This window comes from Talpa europaea (genome assembly GCF_964194135.1).
Source record: "Talpa europaea genome assembly, chromosome: 16".
NCBI lineage: Eukaryota > Metazoa > Chordata > Mammalia > Eulipotyphla > Talpidae > Talpa > Talpa europaea.
In genome coordinates, this window is record NC_140084.1 from 41909381 (window position 1) to 41922805 (window position 13425).

The 13425-nt window shown below is 43.9% G+C and overlaps 1 protein-coding gene across 1 annotated transcript; it reads right to left on the minus strand.

Moving 5' to 3' along the window:
- Positions 1-12279: 12279 nt before the first annotated feature.
- On the minus strand, positions 12280-13179 carry LOC311186420 (vomeronasal type-1 receptor 4-like; the record flags this gene model as incomplete). The annotated part of the gene is made up of 1 exon (XM_084257437.1): positions 12280-13179. One exon carries the CDS (start codon positions 13177-13179, stop codon positions 12280-12282), a length of 900 nt encoding a protein of 299 aa, XP_084113563.1.
- Between the last annotated feature and the right edge of the window lie 246 nt (positions 13180-13425).

Here is a 13425-nt window from a genome sequence, read left to right on the forward strand (position 1 = left end):
TTTGTTGTATTGATGTGATTATTTTCTCTTAGATTAAATGAGCACAAGTTAACTCTATTTGAACACTCCTTCTGAAATTATTAGATGTTTAGACACAGTTGAAAGCAAAATTAGAAACTTAAAAGTGAGTGAGAAAGAAATACCCAGAAACATACAAATAAGAAAGTTAAAACCATAGAAAAGGCAAGAGATACAGAAGATGAAATATATGTAAGACTTAAATGAAAGATGGAAGATGTAACAGCAGATGAATTTAAGGTTAATGCCTCAGCGTTTCCCCAATTTGATGAAAGACTTCACCCCCACACACACTAAATAACAGACCTGCTATCTGCTCACCGCCATGTTCCCCCACAGCCACACTGGTACCTTCTTCCAAGACACCAACAAAGGTCCTTAATCTTTGCTCCGAACTCTTCTCTCCACCCTCCCCCTCCGCATTCTCACCAACAGCTATCTGCATTACCTACTCCTTCAAGACATCTTGGACTCATTCAAATACTAGTATCAGAAAGAGATTTCCTGACCAAATAACTTAAAATTGAATCCCCCAGGGCATTCCTTCTCCCTTCCTATCTGTTACTTTTCAGCAGGGCACTTACCACCATCTGAAATACTGTTTGTCTAGCATTTTTCTGCCTCTCCAAGTAGAAGGCAAATTCCATAAGAACCATTGTGCTTTCCTATTTTATTATTTCCAGTATCACTTATAACAGTGACTGGCATACAGTAAAGGATCATTGAATATCCTTAATAAAATGAATGAATGAACAAGTGAACTGAAAGTATAGATTCACCTCCTGTAGAGGGAAAGAGAGAGAAAGGAGGGAAGAGAAGAGGGGAGGGAAGGGAAGGAAGAAGCAAGGATTAGCAACAACAGGAATGAAAAAGAGGTCCTGAATATAGACTCAAATAAGATTCAATAAACCGCTTTTCAACATTTGACAATTTAGCTAAATGACCATTTTGGGGGGGAAATAGAATTTATGAAAATTGGCACAAGAAGAGACAGAAACTCTGAATTTCCTAAATTTATTAAAGAAATTTGACCAATATTTAAAATTTTTTCACAGTAAATAGTTCACATGGAAATGCATGAAATGCAGAAAATCCCATGCCTGTATTGCTTCATCAATGAATATCCCAAGAAAGAAAGGATACCAGGCTTACAAAAATTCATCTAGAGAATAAAAAAGAAATACTTTCCAACTCATTCCTGTAGTCTAATAATTTTGATACTAAAGCCTGACAAGGACATTTTAAGGCATAGCACTTAAGCATGGATATAAAATTCCTTCTCAAGATAGCAGCATATCAAAAATACAGATAGTATCTGTTGAAGGCTCCATTCAATGCATTGAAAGCAAGACAAATTACTAAAAGGCATATGAACTGAACAAAATTAAACCTGCTTTTATTCACAGGTGACATGCTGGTGTACACAGGAGATAAACAAGGAGTTACAGTAATATTATCTTGCAACATTGCTGGATTTAATTCAAAATACAAAACTGACTTTCTTAAGTCCACCAATAAAGAAGCATAAAATGAAGTTTCAAAAGGGAAGTCACTCAAAATAGTGATAAATGAAGTGTAAGCTGATTATAAAATGTGGAAATGTGAAGAGCAAAGAATTGCTACGGCAAACTGAAGAACAAAGCCTGAGGGTTTATGTCAAAGCTATTATAATTGAGATAGTACAGCAGCAGCACAAGGACAAACAGACCAATGGAAAGAGTAGAGAGCTCAACCTGATTTATGACAAGAATAAAGAAGGCACTGGACTTCACTGGGGTTTGGATATCCGTAAGAGCCGGTCTTTGACTAGTCACCCACAACACCATCCACAACAATGAAATCATATGCTGTTGGGAGCTAGAGATTTTGGAGAGCACCTGTTTACTCTGCATATGGAGTTCCAGGACATCAGAAGTTCTGTTCAGAACTTCTTCCCAGAATTGACTCCTGTTCTCTGAGGACCCACTGGCTTCTGTACATGTTCCCTACTAACCAGGAAAACTTGTTTTCAGCAGTAACTTATTAATCTGTATAAGCAAAAACACAATGTGTGCTATTTTCTTGTTCCTTTGTTCTTATCTTCAATAAAAGCTTGGGCTGGGAAAATGAAAGGCAAAGTTGCTCTCGATGGCACTCCCAGCCTCCCCCCATTGCAAATTCATTTAGACTCTGAGTCTTTGTTATGGCAGAGAACTTCATCAGCTGTCCTGTCTGCAGCAATATACTTTATAGATAAATGTGGAAGTATCAGCAATAAGAATTTTTGATCAGGGCCTCCCCGTTGGCACAGCGGTAGAGCGCTGGGTTGCGAAGCTGCCCGCGGCCTCTGCGGCACCGGTTCAATCCCCGGCTGCTCCCCGGCCACCAGAGGAGGGTCCCACATGGCGCGCAGACCTCTCCTGCCGCCCGCTGCTCCCCTCAGCAGTGTACTTTGGTCCTTCTGCCTGCTCTGTTCCCCGCTCTGGCTCTGGTGAATTCTCTCACCCTCCCGCGCTTCTGACTGTACCCAGTGCATGTATAAACAAAACAAACAAACAAACAAACAAATAAATAAAAACATGCCTCTATTAAAAAAAAAAACTTAAAAAAAAAAAGAATTTTTGATCAAAGCAGATATGAGTAAGGTCATGACCTTGGAGTATGCAAAGAGTTCCTACACAGGACTACTTTAGAATTTAGAAATTCTATTTAGAAGATACATGAATAAAAAAGTGAAAAGGCAAATGGGTGAAGATATTTATATTGAACAGATCCACAATGGACTCACACTGTGAATATATAAAGAGCTCTTAACAATAAATAAGAAAAAAGGACGGTGACCAACAAGACATTTTAAAGGGAACTTCACAAAAGAGAAAGATCAAATAGCCAATAAATATACATGTGTGATTTTCAACTTCAGAAGTCATAGGGCAGTGAAAATTAAAATCATGTGACATCACTGCATGTCCACCAGTATGTCCAAAATGTGAAAAAAAAAATGGACAATACCAAAGGTTGCCCCAACATTTGGAATATTTAGAGCAACAGAATTCTCATACACTGGGAATTATCAATTAATTTATACAACCTCTTTGGCAAACTGTCTGGCATTGTCTACTAAAGTCATCCTATGATCCACCAATTTTTCTCTAGCTGTATACTTAGAGGAAGTCCATGTATAAATATACCCAAAGATGGCGAGGGCCATGCTACTCATGCTGTCTGACAAAGGTCTGGGCATGGGGCAGATTCCTGAAAAGTCAGAAATCTCATTAGCCGACTCCTGCTACATTCTTCTCATTTGTTTATGGCTAGTTTCTACCGTATATGGCAACTGTTTAAATACGCATTTAAAAGTAAAACTGCAAATGCTTTTTGATCAATTACTGAATAACCAATTTGATGGTAAATGGCACTGCATGACACAAATACTATATTTTTTATAAAATTAGTAATTCTCTGCCATAAGGCAGTAATTCAACATTTGGCCTTACATTAGCAAGTGAAAAACTTCCGGGAACAAAAAAACGCTGTAAACAAGTCTTTTGATATGGATTTGGGGTCTTTTGAGGCAAGGGCTAAATGGAAAAGGAAATTCTTTTGCCTTGAAGTTAGAGATAGCAGCTGGGAGGCAGACTCGAGCCATGCTCCAAATGTAAGAAAATTCCTGATAAGCCAGAAGGTGCCATAGCCGGCTCCTGCTAAATTCTTCCTGTTTGTTTAGGGCTGACTCCCCTGGATGTGACAATTTAAGTCAACAACAATTCTGTAGCCATGACAGCACAAATAATGCACTTGGAAATAGTCAATGTTACAACTACTGATATGTCACATATTAACTATTCTGGGAACCAAAAGCTATAACCATCTCCTGCCCTGCCTCCGATGAAATATTTGTAGTTCCTTAAAACAACAATCACCAATCTTTCAGAAAAAGGAATTTTCCCTTGATCGTAAAGTTAGATACAGAAACTAGGCTGACGAGATAAGCAGGGGAGTAATAAGTAGAAAACTCTTTTGTTAGATTAGGAAAATTCCTCCCTTAATTGAGAGCTCACTGACGCCCTTCAGGCCCTTGGTTCCTTGATATTGAAACAATATATATTATTAGATGATGATTTCTATATGAAAGCCTTCTGTTTTTGCTTTAATCATGGTTATATGTTAGTCTTAAGTTTATAGGTTAGTTAGAAAAAATCCCTTTGTTTCCCTTCCCCAGGTAACTTCCTGTCCTTTGTTTCCCCAAGCCCTTAGTTATAAAATCGTTCACCATGGTAAACATAGAAATGTTAGTTTCGGTCACATAAGTTTTTGCCAGTAATAAAATAATTGTTTAAGATCAATGGCTATTCTAAGAACACTTTTGTTTATCAACTGTGCCTTCTTCAAAATAAAGAATGTTGGGCCTCCCCCGTGGAGCAGCAGTTGAGCACTGGGTTGCGAAGCTGCCTGTAGCCTCTGTAGCGCCAGTTCAATCCCTGGCCACAGGAGAGGGTCCCACATGGTGCACGACCTCTTCTGCCGCCCGCTGCTCCCCTCAGCAGTGTACTTCGTCGGTCTGCCTGTTCTGCTCTCCACTCTGGCTCTGGTGAATTCTCTCACCCTCCTGCGCTTCTGACTGTACCCAGTGCTTGTATAAATAAATATTTAAAGAAAGAAAGAAAGAATGTTACAACCTCTGCTGGAGGGCAAATAAACCCCTGGCTGTTCTAGAGGAAGATGTGATATTGTTATCTTCCTGCTCTAATACATATGCTTATGTACAATTGTTAGGGGGAAAAGGATGTCCTAAAGCTAATTCCATACAGGCTTTGTGGACTCCACCCCCACCCCAGGCCAAAGCCAAAGACCCTGGGAACTCCAAATCCCATTGTTATAGGACAGGGAGAGGGTCCACCCAAACCCCCGCAAACCTGCCTATTCTACATGGGTTCTGCCATCCGCCGCATCAACACAAAACATAGGAGACTTTAATGGGAAGGAACTTTAATAAAACTAGGAAACAATACAGGTAAGGCAAAGAGTCTAGTTTCTAAATGAAGCATCCAGAGTTACCAGTCCCCTCGTGGGTAAAAGTCCATCCAAATGGGATTGGCCCAGAACAAGGCCCCAAAGCCTGCTACAAGTCTAAAGCATCTTCCAGTGGGGACCCACAGAAAAGGGTCACAAACAACTGGACAAGCCCGGAAGGAAAAGAGCAAAATCAACATCAAGATAAAAGCTGCCATGGTCACCTCCCCACGGGTCTCACCCACATCTGTGTCACCCAGTCCACAACCAAAAGACAAGCGCAGTTTCTTAGTTTCTTCACGTGTCTCTAGGCTCCATGCGCCTCCTCCAGGTCTCCTTCTGGCTCCATCTTGCTTCCTTCCTCAGTCTCTTCTGCAGCTTCTCCTCTTCCTGCTCAGCTCCACCCTTCCTTGGGTGGGGCAGGAACCTGGAACCTCCCCCTTTCCTGGGGACCACCCTGTTACACCATCACCACCAAAGGGAAGGTGGCTGGGACCTGAGGGTGGGGTTAAGCAGCCAGGTTGGTATAAAGCCAGACACGTGGGCTTTGGAGGGGATCCCCCATTTTGGCTCTCCACCAGCTCGCAGCGTCTGGCCAGCTCTGAGTGACTTTGGGTTTCCAGGTCGTCGGATCGGGTAGGACGCATTAAAGACTTTATTTCCCTATTTTCTCCCTGAGTTGTACATTTCCTTAATTCCCTTTCCCTTGTAAACAAACCTTTTATTAACCTTTTGTGTGTGCCTGTAGTGGAGTATTAATAAGTCCCTTTTAAGCGTGCGGGTGAGGACCCACAGCCAGGCAACCCGTACAATATCAGGGCTGCTCTATAACACTATCATGATTTGCTTGTAATGTATAAAGGGCTGCTGAGACCCTCAGCAGGATGATGTCTGCACCCTGATCAAGTGTTTGCTGTCCCCAAACTCCCCATCCCCCTAATCGCTCAGATTCGCCCACTCAAGTCTCATCCTTACCGGAACTCCTAACACAACAGTTTGCCCGAGCTGGCTTCCGGCACAAAGACATTGATGCCGGAATTGTCAGGCCTAGTCTCCCAGCCAGGATCGGATTTCAGGCTGCAGGGCAGCGCTGAGCCCCAGCCGCTAGACCCCCCAGGGGTTGGTGTCTCACGAAGCCGCAGCAGGAACTTCGCAGACGCTCAGGCAAGCAAGCCAGAAGCGCAGGTTTGTTTAGAAGAAGAAAAAGTTTATTGAGGAGAAAAAAGAACAGAAATAAAGTGGGACTCCCAGGCCAGGGAACCAGGCCTGGGAGGGGCAAGGAAGCCAAAGTGAAGTCGTGTCTCAGGGAATATATACTTTCTTTCCCTGATTATTCTAAAGCTCTACCAGTCTCTTTGTGATTGGTCAGTTTTTGGCTGTCTCACTTAATTTGCTACTGAGTGGGAGATCTTCACATTCCTTATCTAACAGGTCTGTCTCTCCCCATTTGTTATATCTTTATCTTTATGGTCTAGCCCTCCCGGTGAGCATCTTTACACTTTATCTTATCATCTGAAGAAAACCAGGACCATCCTTAACAAGATTATCTGTGGTGCTGGCATGTTTGTTTTTCCCAGTGGAATTGGTTTCATTTCCTTGCTTGTCCTTATCTCTGAAGCCTTCCTGAATTCTTCAAAGGTCCCCTCCTGCACTGTCCTAAAACTGCCTAATAACCCTAGCTTGCCCTGTCTCAACATGGACGGAGCATATTAAGAACTGCTTTATTCTAAAGTCAAATCAAGAAACAAGGCAGGGCCTCCCTGGTGGCGCAGCGGTTGAGCGCTGGCTTGCGAAGCTGCCCGCGGCCTCTGCGGCGCTGGTTCGATCCCCGGCTGCTCCCCGGCCACCAGAGGAGGGTCCCACATGGCGCGCAGACCTCTCCTGCCGCCCACTGCTCCCCTCAGCAGTGTACTTCGGTCCTTCTGCCTGCTCTGCTCCCCGCTCTGGCTCTGGTGAGTTCTCTCGCCCTCCCGCGCTTCTGACTGTATCCAGTGCTTGTATAAACAAATAAAACAAATAAACAAATAAATAAATAAATAAATCTTTAAAAAAAAAAATTTGAAAAAAAAAAAAAAAAGAAACAAGGCAAATAAGCATGTACACTAGAATGATTAAGTTGTCAGGATGTGGGGGTAATCTGGCTGATCACCGGGGCTGATTTGGCTGACATGGATGGCTTGGTGGGTGTACCCTTCCTCACTGCTGCATCTGCATCCCTCCAGAAGCTGCATGGCGGTGGGAGAGGACGGCCTTCCTGTCACAGGGCAGCCCCGATATAACACGGGTTGCCTGGCTGTGGGTCCCCACCCGCGCTTAAAAGGTACTTATTAATACTCCACTACAGGCACACACAAAAGGCTAATAAAAGGTTTATTTACAAGGGAAGGGGAAATGAGGAAATGTACAACTCAGGGAGAAAATAGGGAAATAAAGTCTTAAATGCGTCCTACCCGATCCGCCGACCTGGAAACCCAATGGCACTCTGAGAGCTGGCCGAGAGCCGCGAGCTGGCGGAGAGCCAAAAGAGAGCCCCCTAAGGCCCATGTGTCCTGTTTTATACCAAACCTGGCTGCTTAACTCCACCCTCAGGTTCCAGCAACCTTCCTTTTGGTGGTGATGGGATTTGTCTTTCCCAAAGTCCTGATGGCTTTGGTCTGGAGTGGGGGTGGAGTCCACAAAGCCTGTATGGAATTAGCTTAGGACATCCTTTCCCCTTCACATTCCCAGAACAGAAATGAATCGCTTTGGTCAAGTGTATAAGAGTCGCTGTGCTTCCCTGCAAGATCTCCAATGAGCTCTCAAGAATGATTCTGTTGGGCCTCCCTGGTGGCACAGCGGTTGAGCGCTGGGTTGCGAAGCTGCCCGCAGCCTCTGCAGCGCTGGTTCGATCCCCAGCTGCTCCCCGGCCACCGGAGGTGGGTCCCGCATGGCGCGCAGAACTCTCCTGCCGCCTGCTGCTCCCCTCGGCAGTGTACTTCGGTCCTTCTGCCTGCTCTGCTCCCTACTCTGGCTCTGGTGAATTCTCTCACCCTCCCGCGCTTCTGATTGTACCCAGTGCTTGTATAAATAAATCAATAAATCTTTAAAAAAAAAAAAGAATGATTCTGTTGTCTCATATTTACAAAATGGAATAACATGCAGATGTGAATATAAAAGAACTTCAACTATATTCAATGACATGTAAGAGTTTCAGAAACCTGAGGCTGAGTCACAGAAGTCAGGCATGACAGAGTATACACAAACTGATTCCATTTATACACAGTTCAAGTACAGTCAAATGAATGTAAGGTGTTAGAAATCTGGACAGTGGATACCTTTGGGATCACTGACTTTACAGTGGTATAAAATAAATAGACTAGAGGGGCCTCCCTCAAGTTAAAGTCTCAGCACTATTACCAGCCACTGCGCCTGAGTTTGATTCCCGGCCAGGGAGCTACCCACATGGTGCAGCAGACCTCTCCTGTCTCGCCCGCTGCCCACCACAGCAGTGTATTTCAGTCACTCTGCCTGTTCTGTTCCCCACTCTGTCTCTGGTGAATCTTCTCATCCTCCGCACCTCTGGCCTACATCCCAGTTCTTGTGTACAGAAGTGAATAAAAATAAATCTTAAAAAAAAACCTTGAGATGTTATTATTTCTTATTCTGGATTTTGGTTTTATTAGTGTTCAAGTTAGGAAAATGTAATGGTCTGTAGACTTATTTAGACTACTTTTCTTATGAAGGATATACTACAATAAAATTTATGGGGAGAAAGTAATCCGGTCAAGTAAAGAATAGCCTGGAACTGTGCTGGAAGCTGGCAGAGAAATAAGATAAGAAAGGTTTGTCTCAGGCCTCACTGGTGGCGCAGGCAGTTGAGCGCAGTGCTGTGAAGCTGTCTGCAGCCTCTGCAGCACGAGTTCAATCCCCACCGGCCATGGAGCAACCCACATGGCGTGGCAGACCTCTCCTGTCTCGCCTGCTGCTCCCCTCAGCAGTGTATTTCGTCAGTCTGCCTGTTCTGTTCCCCACTGTCTCTGGTGAATCCTCTCACCCTCCCGCGCATCTGGCCTGTACCCCGGGTCTTGTATAAATAAATAAATCTTTTTTTTTTTTTTAAAGAAAGGTTTGTCCTACCTGGGGATATTAATTTCTCAGAAAAGAAAAAAAAAGACAAATGCATAAAAACACGTGAATTTGAACAACACCTGCCACTTCTGCTGTTAAGACACTAGTCCACCAGAACTCATCTGAATCATTGCACTTTGCCCTCTAAATGGTCTCTAGTTTCCTGCTGATCTCACAAGTAAAAACCCAGGAGGAATATCATTGCATTGGTTAGGATTCAGAGAAGTAGAAACACTGGGAGAGATATGGAAGAAGCTTACAAGGGGACGCTGTAGGTCCACATGCTCTAGGTCCAGCAGTCGGGAACCAAGAGCTGGGTGTGAACTAGGTAGAGTGAAGACAAACCAGAGCCTGCATCAGCATCTCACGACCTGCAACTTCTACCACGTGGGTCACCTGCAGAAGCTGGCACGCTGCCACGGATCGCCCACACACCTGGCCCAGCCGGGGCATGGAGCCAGCGGAGCACATCACGGCGCGTCAGCACCACGGAGAGCGGCTGCATAGCTGTGCCCTCGCCTCACCGAGGGTGCGGCTTCCCTTCCGACTTCTAAATATGGTACAATGTGGGGCCCACCAGCTCTAACCTGAAACCGTCCGGGAAAGGAATTCTTGGCGACACGGCCACAGCTTAGATGAACTGTAACGGGATAAAACCACCGCAGACATTCTTTCAACAACAAAAGTTTACCAGATCAGGTCGTTCTGCTCAAAAACTACTAACAGCTCTCTTTCCGAGTGGAAGTCAAACTAATTTCCTACATTTCACATAAATCTGTCACTCTTCACTCCTACTGTCTGCTCACTGCCATGTTCCCCCACAACCACACTGGTACCTTCTTCCAAGACACCAACAAATTTCTCCTTTCATCTGAGCTTTGACCTCTTCTCTCCACCCGCCACATTCTTGCTGAGGACTATCTGCATCATCTACTCCCTCAAGCCATCTTGGACTCATTCAAATATTAGTACTAGGAAGAGATTTCCTGACCAGATTATTTAAAACTGAATCACCCAGGACATTCCTTCTCCCTTCCGATCCCTTACTTTTCATTTTCAGCAGGGCACCTACCACCATCTGAAATACTGTACAGTGTTACCTGTTTGTCTAATAATTTTCTGCCTCTCCAAACAGAAGGTAAACTCTCTATGAACACTTATTTTTTCCTATTATTATTTCCAGTACCACATTTTTTAAAAAAACTATTTATTTATTTATACAAGCACTGGGTACAATCAGAAGCATGGGAAGGTAAGAGAGTTCACCAGAGCCAGAGTGGGGAACAGAACATGCAGACCGATGAAATACACTGCTGAGGGGAGCAGCGGGCGGCAGGAGAGGTCTGCGCACCATGTGGGACCCTTGCCCGGCAGCCGGGGATCGAACCAGCACTGCAGAGGCTGCGGGCAGCTTCGCAACCCAGTGCTCAACCGCTGCACCACCAGGGGAGGCCCTCCAGTACCACTTATAACAGTGACTGGCATACAGCAAAAGATCACTAAATATTCTTAATATAAATCTACACTAAAAGTGTAGCTCCGCCTCCTCTATCTGATGCTTGATGAAGCTAACTCATTACTAGATCTCAGGCCTACTCTCCTCTCAGATTTCCCTGCCTCTTACTTCAGTCCTGCCTAAGCTCCTATTACCAGTATATGGCATTGCCAGCCTTATGGTGTATTTCCAAATCAAACCTTCCACCTTCACTCTACTCATCTGTATGTGCACGTGTGATATATAACTAGACGAGTGATATATAACTAGACGAGTGCATGAGGTCACAGGGACACGATACACTCCACATGCTAAAAATAACGTGCAGGGTCTTAACACCCAAACTATAACTTCCCTGGTTTCTCAAAATGAAGGAACACTACCACCACCAATCCAGGTGCTCAAGTCTTTTTTTTTTTTTTTAATTTTTTTTTTTAATAGAGGCATGTTTTATTTATTTATTTATTTATTTATTTATTTGTGTGTTTTGTTTATACATGCACTGGGTACAGTCAGAAGCACGGGAGGGTGAGAGAATTCACCAGAGCCAGAGCAGGAAGCAGAGCAGGCAGAAGGACCGAAGTACACTGCTGAGGGAAGCAGCGGGCGGCAGGAGAGGTCTGCGCGCCATGTGGGACCCTCCTCTGGTGGCCGGGGAGCAGCCGGGGATCGAACCGGCGCCGCAGAGGCCGCAGGCAGCTTCACAACCCAGCGCTCAACTGCTGCGCCACCGGGGAGGCCCTGGGTGCTCAAGTCTTAAGAGAAGTGTGAGTCACTGTCCACACAAGCCTTTCTCAAACAACTCTTTATGAAACAACCACTAGGCTCAGCACATCCTTCTTTCTAAGGAAGTATTTCTCAAGTGCATATGCCTTTCTTCTTGCTGGTTTTCATTATCTTCATCAGAACCATCATTCCCTCTCACCTGGTTTACTTCCTAAGTCTCCTTCCTAAGTCTTCTTTTTCCCAAGTTTACTCTTGCTCAATTCAATAAACTATGCTTGTAATTGTTAGTACCTCCTTGGACAATTTTCTAAGTACTTCCTTTCTCTTATAAAACTTTAACCTACCTGAAATTATTGCCGGATTCATGGTACGAATCCCTAACCTCATCTGTCACCCCACCCTAATTCAGTAGCCTTGGCTCTGAATTCTCTTATTCTTGGCAGGTGATGCATAGGAGTTTCTTTCCATTGTTTGTATCTTCTATGTTCCTTTCTGCAAATGATGATCAGACACACTTGTCCAATTCCCTGAAATAGGGACTCTTCAGTGATGAATCAGTTAAGCACACAGTCAAGGTTGGCTGTCAGATACAAGTTTCTACATTCACCAATTGCCTGAAATACACACTATAGCTGAATTCCTCCAAAATATCCAGGGAGTAGCCTTAACTAGAGACACAAAGAGCTTTCCATGACCCTGAAACATAGTATCCTGTGCCCCTCACTGCAGCAACTGACACAACAGCAATTATATAATTATCTGTGTAATTGTTTATTTGATTTCTGGATTCCCCATGAACATTATTGAAGCAAACATCCTCGCTGTTTCCCCACTGTCTAAAATATGAATGGTATAGAGAAGATAGTTCACAGTATGAGATAAATGGATGAGGAGTATTGTACAATGCTGTCAGTAATTGGGCAAGCCTTACATCTTCCTTATCAGGAAGAGCACAAGCTGAAGACATGGGAGTTACTTTTGAAGAGTAAAAAAGGACTGAGGATTGGGAAACCCGCTGTTAATAGCACACTGGCGTTCCGAAGCCACAACTGTGGATTGTCAGTAAGATAAACCTGCATTTCGAAAGCATAAGAGAAAGAATAAAAGATGACATAAGCGCTAACAACTGTCAGGACAGATTTTGTGGCTCTGGCCTCTGGGGACATTGATGGGGATTTACTGGTGCTGTGAAGGTACTGGACTTGCTGTTTATGCCTGTGAAGGAAATAGATCATGAATCCACTGACCCATATCATCAGTCCCAAACAAATAACATCAATAAAGACAAAAATAACTGCAAATATCCATTCTGTAATTACACTGATAGACACACGTGAGCAATATCCAAGATTTGATTTCACACTGACATTTGTGCTATTCTTCTGTCCAGTTATTCGCATAGGAACAATGATATTTACCATCAAATGAAACACCCAGCTCAAGATACAGGGAGAATTAATATGCACTGGGGATTTAAACTTTAATTTTGCCCATCTAAAATTTGTGGGATTAATACTTAAGGCCTGAAAGCCACCCAAGAGACAGGTGGTGGTGAGGCAGCTTCCCCAGGCCACTCTGTGCCAGTAAAAGACAAGTTTACACATAGTGTCATCTAGGTAAGATTTCCACTGGAAGGCAACCATTGCCTGAGGGATTCCTCCACAGAGAAGGACCAAGGTATTGGATAAGGCCAGATGGCTGATAATTTGCTCCGATGATCTCAACCTATGTCTCCTGAAGGCAGAACAGACATAATGACAGAGGTGTGACACATTCCCCAAAGTCCCTATTCCAGTCTGAGCAAGGATGACCACGCCTACGGCCAAGTCAACAGAGAACATTCCCTCAGCAGCTGAGGAGAATGATTTTGCTTAGAGCCACAGAACCTGTGGAGAAACAAAAGGAACACATGCGTCTCTTCCAGTCACATGAAAAACGGGTCTCACCAAAATTTTTTTTAATCTTCTTTCTGGAAACCCCATTCTATTGTTGGGCATAAAATTTCTAGCCCTAAAGTTCGTTTCTCCTCATCACTGAATATATCTCTTGTGGTAATTATGATACTTAAAATTGTCACATTGGATTAT